At 30.3% G+C, this 16,941-nt stretch overlaps 1 protein-coding gene across 2 annotated transcripts in view; it reads left to right on the forward strand.

Moving 5' to 3' along the window:
- LOC106460981 (DNA ligase 1-like) overlaps positions 1 to 16,941 on the forward strand; it is a 39,021-nt gene that overhangs the window by 4,767 nt on the left and 17,313 nt on the right. For both annotated transcript variants that reach the window (XM_013920745.2, XM_013920746.2), the window contains exons 2-11: positions 2,658 to 2,771; positions 3,066 to 3,318; positions 3,924 to 4,053; positions 6,669 to 6,929; positions 8,585 to 8,660; positions 9,078 to 9,236; positions 11,134 to 11,371; positions 12,497 to 12,598; positions 14,491 to 14,759; positions 15,073 to 15,274. In XM_013920745.2, the coding sequence (XP_013776199.1) occupies positions 2,658 to 2,771; positions 3,066 to 3,318; positions 3,924 to 4,053; positions 6,669 to 6,929; positions 8,585 to 8,660; positions 9,078 to 9,236; positions 11,134 to 11,371; positions 12,497 to 12,598; positions 14,491 to 14,759; positions 15,073 to 15,274 (1,804 nt within the window). The remainder of the gene's footprint in view (positions 1 to 2,657; positions 2,772 to 3,065; positions 3,319 to 3,923; positions 4,054 to 6,668; positions 6,930 to 8,584; positions 8,661 to 9,077; positions 9,237 to 11,133; positions 11,372 to 12,496; positions 12,599 to 14,490; positions 14,760 to 15,072; positions 15,275 to 16,941) is intronic.

Genomic DNA, 16,941 nt, shown 5'->3' on the forward strand with positions numbered 1-16,941 from the left:
ATTATACTTTGGCTGTTGGACAAGACAAGTATTTTTTTCTAACATTGTTCATTCTACCACTATAAAAGTACTGGATATGTTTCTTGAAGATTATGAACCGCATAATACTTGTATATACACACAAACATTTAAAAATGTGTACCAACAAGATTTGACTGCAGTTCTCTCTCTCTCTGTATGTATGTATATATATATATGGTCAAGAATAGTATATACTACATTTTGCATCTAAGATCTTCATGTATATTTGTTCATATATTATATGGTTTTTGACATTTATCAATTTTAGTGATGTGTGTAGAATACCTCATGCATGTACAGATAAATAAATTATAGTTTAAGAAGTTATATATATATATATATACACACACAAACACATATACATACATACATATATATATATATATATAAATAACAGATTAAAGCATTTTGAAAATTCTTCCCAGATATTGCTGTCAAACTTGACTGTAGACAAAAGCACTGTAAGAATATTGTTGCATTAACTTAAATATGTTTGTTACTGAGGGTTTGTAACTTAAAGAGATGTTTATTTATGTCTATAGTTTTGTTTTGTGTTTAAATATTCATATGTAGGTGCTAGACTTTCACAGTTCAGTATTTTCAGGAACTTGTATGGCTCCTTAGAAATCCACATGGAGTGTTTTTTAGTAATAGAATAAACAATGTGAAAGAGGAGAAAAAAATATAAAAACTTGTCCATCAGCCATGGCCAAAGTGTAATCTTCTTTTCTTGGGTGTTGGATGATATGAATTCCATATTCCTGATGTAGAACTCCAACAGTCTTACATGGAATTCGTTGGTTTTTAAAACATTTTCTAAACTATTTACTCATCATTTCTGGGTCTTTAGCTTTGTTGACTACAAGTTCTCTAATAACATGAGTCACACAAAATATGTAAAGAAACATACCATCAGTACCGCAATTCAATCAACTTAATTATTGCTATGGTCACCTATGTATTTAACATAAAAAAGTGAATAATTTAATCCAGTTTTTGCTCAGTTCTTCGTACTGAATACTGTAACAAGCAGATATAAAACTACTCAGTATAATGCAGTTATGTGAACCCCAGTAGTAGTGAGTGGTATAAAACAAAGTAATAATTTAGAGTTAATATTTTTTGGTATAGGAAATATTTATGTTGTGAAACAGATTTTGTTGTTTACTGTAGTGTAATGTAGATGGAATGTGAGTTGCCCTTACTCACCATAAGTAAACTACTTCTATAGTTATATTGATAAACTTCAAGAACCATCAGTACAATTGAATTATTCCTCTGAACTCGCCTGGATAGGGCACCCAACTCGCAATCTGCGGGTCGCACCAAACATTCTCGTGCTTTCGACCATGGGAGCGTTATAGAGTGACAGTCAATCCCACTATTCATTGGTAAAAGAGTAGCCCAAGAGTTTACGTTGGGTGGTGATGACTAACTGCCTTCTCTCTAGTCTTACACTGCTAAATTAGGAACGGCTAGTGCAGATAGCACTCATGTAGCTTTGCGAGAAATTCAAAACAAACAAACAATCCTCTGAACTCTTTAGAGAACAAGTGGTAAAAATATATTTTATCATTAATTGTGAATTTCACTGAAACTAATAGCTAGAATTAAAAAAGCTTCTGGTAATCGATTCATTTTTTGGAAAACGTAACTTAATAATAAAATATTGTAATAATAAATATTAAAATGAATAATAAAATAATGTAATATTAGGAAACATTTATTAAAGGTACGGAATAAATCTAGAGTTATGGAACAAACACAGTTGTAATTACAACAGAAATATAATGTAAATTGTAATACAGAAATAAACAGTTTGAATAAAGATCATGTGTCTATTGCACATTGTTCAAGTCTCGTCTGCTTATACTCACGTGGAGACCGTAAGGCCTCCTATGTTGGTAAAGTATGAGCATGTGAACACATGGGCATATCTATAAAAACTGGCAGAAAGGTTATAAACCTTTCCAACTCCACTGTCTATCAACACAATACAGAAACAGGACATTCAATTTCTCTCTCCAACTTTAAAATTCTCTCAACAGCCAAACATGATACTGAACTTCTAATTAAAAGAGAAGTTATACATAAAAACTCTTCTTCCACCTCTAAATAATACACATTCTTCACTGGATTTAAATCTATTTAAATTTTATCTATTTCATTTGTGCTACATACATTTCATTTTCTTTTCTTGTACTTTTATATTCAAATTGTTTACTTATGTATTACATATTATATCACATTTCTGTTGAAATTTCCATTGTGTTTGTTTTGTATCTCTAGATTACTGATGATGGAATTTTGAAGATTCCAAAACATTTAATAAATGCTTCCTATTATTATATTAATATTGTGCTTTATTATTAAAAACATTATTACAATAAATTCCTCTATAGTGCAGCTTTTATCTGATTCTTTTTTGTTGGAGGTTAACCTGTTATAAAAGTTAAGTATGTAATATGTGATGTAGAAAAGTTGAGTCTAAAACATTTTTCAAGCCAAAAAGGGACATGCATTTTAGTGATTATTCCTTAATTTGAATATTTCAGTAATATCAACTTTATTTTATAAACTCATTTCTGAGTTGTTGTTTTTAGAAACTTTAAATTTTGAATTTTTATTATTTTTAGAAACTTCTTTAAATCCGAACCTCAGCAGAGCTGTAACAATGATGAAAAGACAAAAGGACAAAGCAAAGGAAAAGCACCAAAGAAAGATTCCGTGAAAAAGAAGACGAGAAGCAGGTGGGAAATATAATTCTAAATTTCATTTTTGATACACGATCATTTTAAATAAGTTTTGAATTACGTAATGTAAAAGGTTTGAAATTGAATTATTCTATATTAAACTAAACAATGGAGAAAATTATATTCTATAGTATTTAAAATTTTTAGGCATTATTATAAGTATTCTTCTTTCATCATTAAATTGCTGCAGTGAGATAACTGTTAAAGATATTCAAAAACTAAACTTAAATGTAAATTTAAATTTTTAATCAGCTGCCCTTCAAATAATATGAGTTATATTTACTCTGTTAGTTCCCCAGCTAAGATAGAGAATGATTCAATGGATAAAGGTGAAGCAGAAAATTCTACAAAAGAACAGAATGACTCAATAGAATTTCCTGAACGTGAATCTCCTGTAAAAAGCTCTACTAGAAAAAGGCTCAATCGGCTCATTGACAGTGAAGACGAGGAAGAAATAAGTGACAAAAGTCCCAGAAAATCCAGATATTCTTGCACTGAAAACGAGGAAAAATCTTCCAGTGAAGATAAAACAAGAATTGATAATGTGAGCATGAAAGTTTCCATTTAAAGTAGTCGACACTTGTATGTATTAACCAACAATCCAGAAATGATTTTATAACTGTCATTGACTCACTCTGTCTTATTGTTTATGATGTGCTTGCAATTTAGCTCTTATTTGAAGTGGAGAATGTCGTTAACCTTGACTGCTAAAGCTAAGACACAGTTTTTAAAATAATTGTCCATGTTGTAAAATTTTTACCAAAACCTTTGCCATAAAGTTAAGAGTAAATTAACAAAAGAAAAATTTAAATGGCACTGATTTAATAAACAGCTGTATTTTCTGATAAAGTAACAAATTGAAAATTACTGCAGGTTATTCTATAGCAATCCACTGCTGTCTGAATAAGCTTATTACAGGTAGATGCTGTTCATATTATGTACAAACTTAAATAAAAAAATCTCATTTCCTTACAATTGGGTATGAAAAAGTTTAGGGAATGTATACATGATTTACTTCTTTAGTATGAACTAACAATAGAATCACTAATTATATTCAGACGCTTATTTTAATTTTCATATGTCTTTCATTTTGTTAATTATTTGAAGTATTTAGTTGTAAACAAAAAATTTTTTGTGTCATAATTTCAGTCAGCGGAAGTTAAACCAGACAAAAAAACTAAAGCACATTCTAAAGAAAATCTACCACCATCTACATCTGGTGATCAGAAATCTCCACCCACAACTCAGTCAACTGAGACAATTCCTAAACGGAGAACAGGTAGTAATTGTGTATTATATTTGAAAAGTGAAACTAAATTTTGAACTTCTTAGAAAAGATTGAATAAAGGACTTCAAAGAACAACTTCATTTAGCTCAGTAAAATGTCACGACATTGATGTGCATTTATTTTCCCAAATTTATTATCAGTGTTTTATCGATCTTCCTGTTACACTTTATAAAAATGCTTTATAGTGACTTACTTTGTCTAACTATATTCATGCTATCTTTTCATTCTTATTATCAATTCTGAAGCACTAGAAACAATAGAAATTTACTGTATATTTATTTTGCTTTATGGTATCACACCATGTTTGGTAGTAATTCAAGACGATCTACACAGTTAATCGAGACTGATGTTAGGAAGAAGTACAACAATTATTGTATTGATACTCATTCTGCTTTAGGTGGGATTGTTGGAAGGAGAGACAAAAATATAAACCTTAAGTATACTAGAGGTATTCAGAGACAAATTATTTAGTCACGTTATTTTTTTTGTAATATCAGGAATGGGTGACAGTCATCACAATGATCTGATAATGAAACTATTATGATCATTATGATTCAGCAATTTTAAATGTTTGGGACTAGCTCTTACCTTTTACTTTTTCACCATAAAAAAGGGTGTGGCTAAGTTGTCATTAAGATTCCATATGCTCTTGAAGTTCCTTTCCATAATTACAGTACAGTTGTTTTCATTCCTTCGTGACAGACGGTGCTCCCAGAAATTTCAATTTTTGTTAACCCCCTTTAATAATGGAAGAAGTGCATTAGAAACGTAAAGATCTAACCCTTAAAGAAAAAGTTGCCATTTTAGAATGCTATGATAAGTTACCAAAAATTGGGCAACGTAATGCAGCAGTGTGATTAAAAATAAAACATTTCCCAACCTCTTTTGTGTAAAATTTTAAAAAAGTCAAACCGAAATTGAGAGGGGAGCAAAACAGAATGAAAACTGTAAGAGAAAGTGCAGTGGAAAATATGACCAGGTTGAATTAGCATTAAAACTTTGGTTTACTAATGTTCGTGAACAAGATGCTCGTGTAAACGGACCAATGGTGTGGAAGAAAGCAGCGTACAGCACAGATCAGGCGAGTTTCATAAACAGTACGAATATGAAAGTTTTATTAAGGAGTTGTTCCCAAAAAATAGTAGACAGTCAACTTTAAATGAATTTTTTCTAATTCTTGTTTTAATTGTTTTAAATATGTCAATAAACATAAAAATCCAGCTTTCAAACTTTTAGGTAATATGTTCTCTACCTTATATCAATAAACATTACTGTAACTGCTGAATTTTTATTTCATCGGTTAACGTTGTCATTTGGTTATTGTTATCAATGCAACTGTGTCCCGAAGTGATCAAAATAAGAGGCATCCAGTGTGTATATATAAATGCACAAGTTGAAACAGTAATTAGTTATGATTGGTGGAAAAGGGTTAGTACAAATATAAGAAGAACCATTGGCAGTCCCTAGTTTTTCAGCATAATTTATACAAAGTTACTAGGGGAAATTATGCTTTATCACACAATACATGGGACTTTTAGTACTTCTACATGAAATAATGGTGATAGAAACTATCGATTTTAACTGTTGTAATATGTGATAATAATTCAAACTTTAGTACATCATGATCTTCCTCTAAAATGATAATTTACTAAGTTCACAATCATCATTTGATGCTAAATGACATCTGAGGTTCGAAGTAGCATATAAAGACACCTTGATTTCCTTGCCCATTCCATTTGAAAGATCAGCGTAAATATTGGATGCCTATGTATTGCAACTGAAATATAAGTAAGTATCATGTGCATGTATGAAATGAAGAAAGGTGTATTCGGAAAAAGCGAACAGTTTTTTAATCGATATACATTATAAAGTTTGCTTTCGGTATTTTAAATTTCCAACTTAAATTGGAAGTTTTCTCAATTTGTTTTACAAAAATTGATATATCCGAGATATATTACCTAGATACATACACACTTGTTATTTTGTTGATGAGATTCAAAAATAAGCGTAGAGCAAAGCCGTGTTATTAGGCCGTTTTTGTTATTGTGAACAATAGATAGAATTAATTTTTTGAGAAGTGCATAGACATTTGTATTTATTTATTTAGGCATACAGCTTAGTCTTAGAAAATGCATTTGTGTGTGTTAGCTTTCAAAACATCCTTGGACAACCTAACTTTTTTTATTCCTTACTTTTGTTACTCTGGATTTGGAAAAAAACTGATTTACTTAGTTATTCTTCTGAATTTAGTAAATATCACCTTGAAAAGAGTTTCATGCTATATTTTTGCTTTAACAGTCTACGCATTAATTTTTAAATTTGAACCTTTAATATGGAAGAAAAGTAATTCAACATACACTAGAAAAATACATTTTAATTTACTGTATTTAAATGTGAACTTACATTTTGATAAATAATTAAACTTTTGTTTGATCATACTTTTCCATCAAAATTAAGTAACGGGTTGAACAGTCGCCAAGTTTTTTATATTTTAATCAAAAGAAGGATGACTTGGTGATTGTTCAACCTGTTATTTAATTTTGACATATTCGTCGCCTATGCAGTTTTAACTATATTTGTCTCTTCATACTTTTTCTATCACTTAGCTCGGAAACACATGAAAAGGAAAGTACCAGCTGAACATACCGAGTTAGATGAAATGGCAGTAGGCCAGAAGAAGCTAAAGAAAGAAGAGGAAGTGAATGCAGAAGAAAAACCAATCAACTCTGTTAGTTCAGATGAACAGTGCTCTAAAGAAGAAAGTGATAGTGAAAATAAGGTTAAGAAAAAGGAGGAAAAAACTGAAAAACAAACAGACTGCAATGAAAATGAAGAAGAAAGCAAAGGCTCTATTCATTCATTCTTTGGTATGTTTAGGCTATATAACTATTTCTATAATATATGTAAAATTTTTCAGTTTTTATATGAAATATAACTACATTTTTTATACAGTTCAGATTTGATAGTTTATTTCTAAATTGATGCAACCAATGTAACCATCATTTTTAAATATTAAAATTCAGTTAACTAAATATTAGAAAAACATATGCTCTTTTTAGTCAAAACATGTACCTTTGCTTGAATAACACAAAAATAGAATGCTATTTGTTTTTAACTTTTCTTTTAAATTTAGTTATTAGAAAATGTTTTGGTTTGAATTGATAAAAAGAGTTTTTAGCAATAGCTGGTGTGTTAACTCTTTAGCTCAGATGGTAGAGTATGTGTCTTGTGGGAGGTTGTGTTTGACCCTGAGTGTGAGAGATGCAAAAACGGGGCTCCCACATGTATAAAGTGAGATTTGCGTAAATATTTTTACCTTACACAAAAAAAACAAAAGAGTTTCTTTGGCTTATATTTATTTAATATGATCTCTGAAATGTTTTTGAGGATAGATTAACAAGATTCATCCATTTGTGATCTCCTAACCATCATAAGTGGATATAACTTATGTTAATCTAAAAATAGTTTATTATGTAATTTTCTTTACAAAGTATGTGTTATCTTGGTGCAATCGTATTAATAAATTTTTAATAAAGCAGTTAAATAATCATTAAAATTGTATAATAATTTTCAGTAGTGGAAAGAAATATTTCTGTTTAAAAATCAATTAAGCCTTGACAACAATTAGGAATAATTACTTTTTCTAAAAGAATAGACATTTGGGTATATATACATCAATCTACAGAAAATGAAAAGTTTTTCTGTTACTGCCATGTTTGTAGAGAATCACACATGATGTTACATTTGTTTAGAGAAAGTTGCCTGCAATATCTCACAGATGATTGTAATAATTATTAGGTATTATTATGGATTTGATATGTAACATTTATGTCTTCTAAAATTAATTATTAATTTTATTGCATACCTTCATTTCAAAACATTTTTGTAATATCATACTTTGTAAAGTTAAAATGTGGCATTAATGTAGTGGGAAACATGTGTGCACACACCAGTGGAAGAGTTAAAACCATACATGTATTTTCATATTAAATTAAAATAGAATTTTTTTAACTGCCCCCTGGAATAAATGCAGTATAACCACAGTTTATTGCTTTTAGAATATTGAAGAATGTTTCTTATTCCTTAAATGATAACCTTTGTGGAACTGAAAAATTTAGAAACATGTATGTAAGTTTTTGATAAACTAATATTTATGTACGAAAAAATGCAGGATTAAAATTTTGTAATAAAAAACTGTAATTAATTTAAACTACAGTAGAGTAACTGAAAAGTGTATTTGATAATGAAGATTTTAGTGAGAGAAAATTGTGATAAATAAAACTAAGTTTTTTTTTGTGTGTTTTTCTTCACAAATGACATGCATTGTTTATTCTTGTAACATCTGAGAAAAAATAACTTCTTACTTGTACAGTGAGTGTTAATGTCTGTAATTGTAACCATTTGCATTGGAAATAACCTCTAATCTTATGTTAAAATAGTTTAAAATTAGTTATTTAGTGATCATAAATAATTATAACTAACCATATTTTACATTCTTTATCTTTCTTTCCAAATTTATTAGCTCCAAAAAAAGCTAAGACTAAAACAGTAGAACATGCAGAAAAAGAATCGAATAATGTGGAAGAAGCAACAAACAAGTGAGAATTTTCAAAGATTTTAAACAGTATGTTCAAGAAGGTGCAAAATAACAGTTTATGAAAACAAAATTCTGTTGGTTTCTTGTGCAAAGGGCTCTCAAGTTTTATTTTGAACTAAAAATTACACTTTATGTTTGTTTTAACCAGATTTACCGAGTTTTAAAAGTTAAATGCTGAAGTTCAGAGTTATTCCTTTGTATCATATTTAAAATTTGAAGACATTATACTATTCTAAGTAGTAAAGCATTAATTTGAAAATATATTTAAACATAGGAAAAAATGTGTTAAAAGTAAACAGTGATTTTTCCTGTGATGAAATATTTAATTCATGTATATTTTATTTTTATAGACAGAACGTAATATTTTGGTAAAAACTTGAATATCAATTGATATTTTACCTTTTTTTATTTTTTTTAGATCAGAAGCATTGAAACCTTCCAGTAGTGAAAAAAACTCTTATAACCCTGCTAAAAATAAATACCATCCTATAGAAGACTGTTGTTGGAAGAGAGGTGAAAAGGTACCGTATCTGGCACTGGCTAGGACTTTGGAAGAAATAGAAAGTGTTAGTGCAAGGTATGTATGTAACCAGATATTTCTGGTGTTGAACAATAAAAAGAGCTTTCTAACATTAGTGTTAATAGAATGGATTATAAAGAACTCTTTATGTGATTTTTCAAATTTAACTGTTTTGTGAAGTAATATATATATATATATATATATATATTCATTTACTGTGCTGACCCACATTATTTCTAATCATCATCGTTGTATTTTTATGGAGCTGGGCATGACCTAGTGGCCAGTTTGTTTCAATTGTGAGTCTGAAGATTAATATTTTGTGACCTTTCAGAAAGCTTATGAAATGTTGTACATTTTTCACTTGTATTAAAGTTTCGTTTATCACCCATTAAAGATGTCTGCACACTTTATTTTCTAAAAGTGGGTTCCTCGTCATTAAATTATAGGGAAGGCAGCTGGTCAACAGCACCCACCACCAAATCTTAGGCTACTCCTATAAGACCAAATAGCAAAGACATCACTCTTATAAAGCACCCATGGTTCCAAGGTGCAGAGAGAGAAAGAGCTCGTTTTTGTGACAAGATGTACACTTCTTAATTGTAATAAAGTATCTTTCATTATCCATTCAAGCCATCCCCAAACTTTATTTTGCCTGCCATCTAGACTTATCAGTTCAAAATTGGGGATGGCTATGTGCAACTAAATCTTTGTGTAGCTTTGAATGTAAATTGTGAACCAAACAAGTAAGAAAACACATTATCTTTGAACATTACTATTTTTAGCTGTTTTTTCTTTCTTCCCAAAAAAATTCTGAAGGTGATGGCCATTTTGAATACCTAAGGCATCAGAAAGGTTTTTCTATGTTCCACTGTTCTTCATTAACCTTTAGTACAGTCCAAATCTCCAAAAGCACATCTCCTGTTTACACTAATTTGCACATATATATATATATATATATCTGGTAACTGGAACACAGCAGGGATAATTTCTGTAATATCCTACTTCCCTACTTAAGGTAGATACTGTTTTCTGTTACTTTGAGACTTTCCTGTATTTATGTTATTTTTTCATCTACTACCCATGTAGAGGTTCATAATACATTTAACACACTGTTTTTAACACTTTTACTACCACATTTATATATAAACAATTCTTCCAGTGCCAGGTTTATTTTTAGATACACACTAAGAAACCAAAAGATGCATGTTTTAACATTTCATTATTTATCTGAAACTTAAACTTTTGGAAAATTTGAAAGGGAATACTATTTCCTCCTGGTGGTACAAAGTCATTTACAGAACTCGACATAGATGGGAACTGGCACCCCATGGGGTTGACAGAGTTAATATTATATTTGTTCCTAAATTAATGCATTTCCTCCTACATCCAGCTGTTGCCTTATGGATTTGAGTTGACATCCACTTGAGTATGTACTCGTAGTGGAAAGCTCTGTAGCTTTCAGGAACAGAGAGAGAAAGGTTACTACATAAATGGGAATTTGATGAGTCAAGATAAGAGCTTACAGTTAGATCTTTTAAGTATTGAGGAATGCCCATCCAGGGTTTGAAATTCAGTTTCACGACAAAATGTAGTTTTTTTTTTATTGTATTCCCTACTCGTTTTAAAATCATTTTATAATATAAATGTTAATTGGCAAGAAACTTTTTTATTATTTTTTTCGTTTGAAATTTTGTTAATTCTGTTATGAGGAATTATATACAATAATGCTTGTTTGTTTTTATTAATTTTAATGGTGTTTAGTGTACCTGATGAAGCTGGTAGAAAGTTGTCATAAAAAATTTGTTTTTGATAACCAGAAAAGTGATTTAATAATTAAAATATAATAATAGTAGCCCCCCCCCCCTTTATTATATTGAAATACAATGGAAATTCTTATACTATTTTTATGCATTTTATTTTTAGTTTTAAGCATCAATTATGCTGTTTTCAGGTTAAAAATGATAGAAATTTTGGCCAACTTCTTCCGATCTGTGATAGTCATGTCGCCCGATGATTTACTGTGTGCTGTGTACCTGTGTTTAAACAAGTTGGCTCCAGATTATGAAGGTATAGAACTTGGTGTTGGAGAAACAGTACTGATGAAAGCAGTAGCCCAAGCAACAGGCAGAACACTGGAAAAGATTAAAAATGATGTATCAAATAAAGGGGATTTGGGAATTGTAGCAGAGGTAAACAAATTTTAGATTGAATATATTTCAATAATGTGTGGAAATTATTATATTTAATTAGTAAAAAAGCCCGTCAATAATGACGATAAACCAAAGCCTGCCAAATTTGAATTCTTCAATATGTATTTGCAACTTTGCCGTCCGTAAACAGACATGATAAAAATAAAAGACCTTCTAGCTTCAGGAAACCAAAACCTATCACGAGCAATATCTGCTTTATCTGAAGAGTGTCTCTTCCCAGCATTAATTGATCACAGACATTTTCTTCTTTCGGGTATCGAAACCAGATTATTAACGTTACTAGTATAAAAGCCTATCAGAAATGACAGGAAACCAAAGCCTACCAAATCTGAATCCTCCAATATGCATTTGTAACTTTGCCGTCCGTAAACAGACAGGATAAAAATAAAAGACCTTCTAGCTTCAGGAAACCAAAGCCTATCATGAGCAATATCTACTTCACCTAAAGAGTGTCTCTCACCAGCATTGATTCTTGTCCCAGTATTCATTGATCACAGTTATTTTATAATCGCATCAAATGCATTATTGCAATAGTTCTCTTAAAACCACATTTCTTGTAAATACTCCCTCCTTGACAGACTTTTATATAGCAGAAAAAGTGCTGAAACTTAGGAGCTATTTACTCCTATGTTAGTGATTGAATTCAACTAAAATTAGAACAGGCAATCAAAAGGGGGAGTATAATAGGATAAAAAGTGGAACTGGATTCGTGTAACTCATGAAATGTGGAGAAATCGAGTGAGACCAACTGACTGACCACCCGACACTTGACTTTTATGTTTGTTAATTTTATGTAATCATTTTATGGGTATTAACTACAGTTGTAAAATCCCAAAGATATAATTGATGAAGGAAAAATTGTTTCTGCAGGAAAGCGGATGTATTACTGAATGCATCAGAGTAGTTTGTTTTCTCTTAAAAAGTCTTTCTTTTTCTTTTACTTTAAAATAATAGAAAACCTACTTGACAGCTTGATTCTCATATATGTTTTGTACGTTGTGCTAAAAAAACATAAAAAATCTTGTCTGATTATTTAGTATGATAAAAAATAATACTAGTTTACCTTGAATGTGAAATATTTATTATTTTATTTATTTTTTTTAGACAAGTCGCAGCAACCAAAGAATTATGTTTGCACCACCAAAGTTAACTCTTGCTGGAGTTTTTTCAAAACTTAAAGAAATTGCTCAAATGACAGGGAATGCTGTAAGTATATTTTTTATTTATACAAAAGTAGTGAATTAATGTGCATTTTTGAGAGTGATAGTTTATTTATTTTGTTTAGTGATTAATCTATATTTGCCAGCCGAACATGTTTTTTATTTTAATACAGGCTTGCTGCTGTTGATAAAACACTGAACTGAAGTGGTTAGTTGTCACTGATGTATGTTGTTTCCAACAAAATTATATTTCTTTCTTGGAATAGCCATTTGTAGCACGAATTGTGGCACAATATATTGCTTAAAAGTTAAAGTGTAACAACCAGTTTTTTTTTACCCATCTTCTTTCTAATATACAAAATTTCATTAAACTTGATTCATGAGATATTAATAAACGTATGGTAAATTACATTAAAAAATAAATTATAACTCATTAACTATACCTATGGGCTGTAATAACTGATGGCAAGATAAATAATGGGTGGGTAAGGTAGAAGATGAACATAATTTTAAAATGTAATAGAAATTGACATTGATTTGTTATTTCTTAGATAGGAAGTGTAGGAGGGTGAAAGTGTGTTTGTAGCTCAACCTTTCCATTAGTATTGGTATTTTTAATAATCTAATGCACTAATAGAATCAACATGAAATTCACATTTTCTTCACAGCAGTTTGGGCAAAGTTAAGCTATGTTGATTTAATGCATTGTTTATAGAGTCTTTTCATCTCACCATTCAGTAGCCTAAATTAATTTAGGTACGTGAATAATGTTGTGGGGCCTAGCACAGCCTGGTGGTTAGGGTGCTCGACTCGCAATGTGAGGGTTGCGAGTTCGAATCCCTTTCGTCGAACATGCTCCTCCCGTATAGTTGCCATCCGGACTGGTCACTTGGGTGTAAAAATTCTTGGTTTACAAAATTATCAGCCGACCACAAACTTAGTTGGGACTAAGGTCATTACAGAGAAGAAGAAGATATAAATAATATTGTGGCATGGCATCAAATTTACTATTTGTTATTATACTGTGGACCAACTGTTTGATGGTATTAAAGATTTCATTTTTAACAAAAGTCAAATTGAAAATATAATCTGTGACACATAGTCTAATTAATTATTATTGGTTCTAGTAGAGTCGAAAGTACTCAAAATATGTATGTAATAACTGTTATTAAACACCCTATGTTTAATAAGTTATTACATATACTTTGAGTTACATATACACTAAGTACGTTTAATAACAGTTGTTACATATACACTAAGTACGTTTAATAACAGTTATTACATATACACTAAGTATGTTTAATAACAGTTGTTACATATACACTAAGTACGTTTAATAACAGTTATTACATATACACTAAGTATGTTTAATAACAGTTATGAGAACTGTTATTAAACGTACTTAGTGTATATGTAATAACTGTTATTAAACGTACTTAGTGTATATGTAACAACTGTTATTAAATGTACTTAGTGTATATGTAACAACTGTTATTAAATGTACTTAGTGTATATGTAATAACTGTGATTAAACGTACTTAGTGTATATGTAACAACTGTTATTATACGTACTTAGTGTATATGTAACAACTGTTATTAAACGTACTTAGTGTATATGTAATAACTGTGTTAAACAAACTTAGTGTATATGTAACAACTGTTATTAAACATACTTAATGGAAACTGATTTTAGATTGTAGTGCCTTCCTCTGTGTATATTTCAATGTTGTATTTAGCTTTTTGTAGAATCATTTAAAGGAATTTTTGTCTTAATACATTGTTCAAAATAATTAAGGTATGCAGGTTTTGTCTGTACATATAGATTCTTGATTGTTCTCAAATGTTTTAGGCCTTTGATTACATATATCATTGTTTAGTGGAAGAGTTATCAAGCTGGACTTGACTGAGATGAATCTGTTTCATTAAAAATTTTTTCAGGCAATGACCAAAAAAATGGACAAAATTCAAGGACTATTTGTTGCCTGTCGTCATTCAGAAGCCAGATATCTCATCAGATCTCTTGGTGGAAAATTGAGAATAGGCTTGGCTGAGCAGTCTGTACTATCTGCATTAGCTCAGGCTGTTGTCCTTACTCCTCCAGCACAGAGTTACCCACCTGAGGTTATTGATTTGTCAAAGAACTTGAGTGCTGAAAACCTTAAGAAAAAGCTTGAAGAAGGCACCCTAATATTGAAAACTGTTTATTGGTAAACTGATTTCTTGAGACCTTGACTACCCAGAACTCTTCTGTAGTGGTGAAAAGAAAGTTGAATTTATTCTTGTATATTTTATACAAAAATCTCATTGAATTCATATTTTGTTTAATTAAATTAAAATAAAAAAATTTTTAAAGCGACAAAATCTTGAAATATCACAATTTTCGGAAGTTTATTTAGTAAATAATGCATTGGTGATTATCAAATATTTTATACTGCCTGAATTTCTTGACCATGTGTAGAGTGTAATCTTTATAGAATAAGTGTAACCTGAGAACTTTTTATATGTGTTCCCTCTAAATAGTGAATGTCCAAACTACAACATGATTATCCCAGTTATTCTCAAAGAAGGATTAGAAGCACTGCCTGACCGTTGTCGTTTAACACCTGGAGTTCCCCTGAAACCCATGCTAGCTCATCCGACAAAGGGAATAGAAGAAGTGCTGAAGCGTTTTGAAAATGCCAAGTTCACTTGTGAATACAAGTACGATGGAGAGAGAGCCCAGGTATTGAACCTAATTACATTGGGTATAACTAGGGGTGAAACTCTGTTTAAAAAATGCTAATACTCGTATGTATTTACAACAAAGGATTTTGCTTATGTGTAATTTATGATACTTGCAAAATAATTGCAGTCAAATTAGTATCATTATTGCAACAGTTCTTTAAATACAGCATTTCTAGAATAATAAATTAGTATCATTATTGCAACAGTTCTTTAAATACAGCATTTCTAGAATAATAAATTAGTATCATTATTGCAACAGTTCTTTAAATACAGCATTTCTAGAATAATAAATTAGTATCATTATTGCAACAGTTCTTTAAACACAGCATTTCTAGAATAATAAATTAGTATCATTATTGCCACAGTTCTTCTTTAAACACAACATTTCTAGAATAATAAATTAGGATCATTATTGCAACAGTTATTCTTTAAATACAGCATTTCTAGAATAATACACAAGATTTCTAATCAAAGACACAGAAATCTGTTAGTCCTAGTCCACTTTATTAAAAAAAGTACATTCTCTTTTTTGTTAAAGAGTTAAATTAACACTGTAACTTGCTTTAGTTGGGGCTAAACTTTACCATACTTAATATTATCAGTAAGTAAACTTATAATGTTATTCTGCGACCTAACTTTAGACCTTTTTAAAAATTTTGATAAGCTTTTAATATGTTGTTGAACAAAATGTGTACTAAAGTATATTTACTTCTGTTTTTCATTTACTTCCGTTGAAATACAGTGCATTTACATGTGCATTTAGATTGTTAGGTGAGCATTTTCAGGACAGACCAAAAACTGAATATTATTATTATTATAGATAGTTTATTAAGAAACAAAGAAAACACATATGGCCATTGTCTTGATGGTTTTAGATAAACATATTTTAAACAACTAATTTAAAAATTTTATAATTGTAAATTTACTTCAGATGTTTTGTTTTGCTTCCCATTCTATTGAATGACATTATATGAGCTAATATCAGGGGTGGGACTGATCATGGTGCATCAGCCAAATAAAACACATCATTTTGATATATATATATCATTATTGACCAATCATAAAAATCACACAGCCAGATGAAACTATCCAATTGGTTTAATAATGATTGACATTAAAGCTGGTAAATAACTTGTCTTGATGATCTTGTTGCCAACAAAAACTAATGTTGTAAGGTTATTTATTAACTCATTTATAGAACATTTAATGATTGTTTAGGTTCTGTGAGTTGTGACATTCTGACAATATGATAGGAAGCATGCTGGTGGGACTGACTACCGTCATTTACCCCCTTGGTATAACAGAACTTTGGAGTCATTTACCCCTGGGTATAACAGAACTTTGGAATCACTTACCCCTGGGTATAACAGAACTTTGGAATCACTTTCCCCTGGGTATAACAGAACTTTGGAATCATTTACCCCTGGGTATAACAGAACTTTGGAGTCATTTACCCCTGGGTATAACAGAACTTTGGAGTCATTTACCCCTTGGTATTACAGAACTTTGGAGTCATTTACCCCTGGGTATAACAGAACTTTGGAATCATTTACCCCTGGGTATTACAGAACTTTGGAGTCGTTTACCCCTGGGTATTACAGAACTTTGGAGTCATTTACCCCTGGGTATAACAGAACTTTGGAATCATTTACCCCTGGGTATAAC

This window comes from Limulus polyphemus, unplaced genomic scaffold (genome assembly GCF_000517525.1).
Source record: "Limulus polyphemus unplaced genomic scaffold, Limulus_polyphemus-2.1.2 Scaffold873, whole genome shotgun sequence".
NCBI lineage: Eukaryota > Metazoa > Arthropoda > Merostomata > Xiphosura > Limulidae > Limulus > Limulus polyphemus.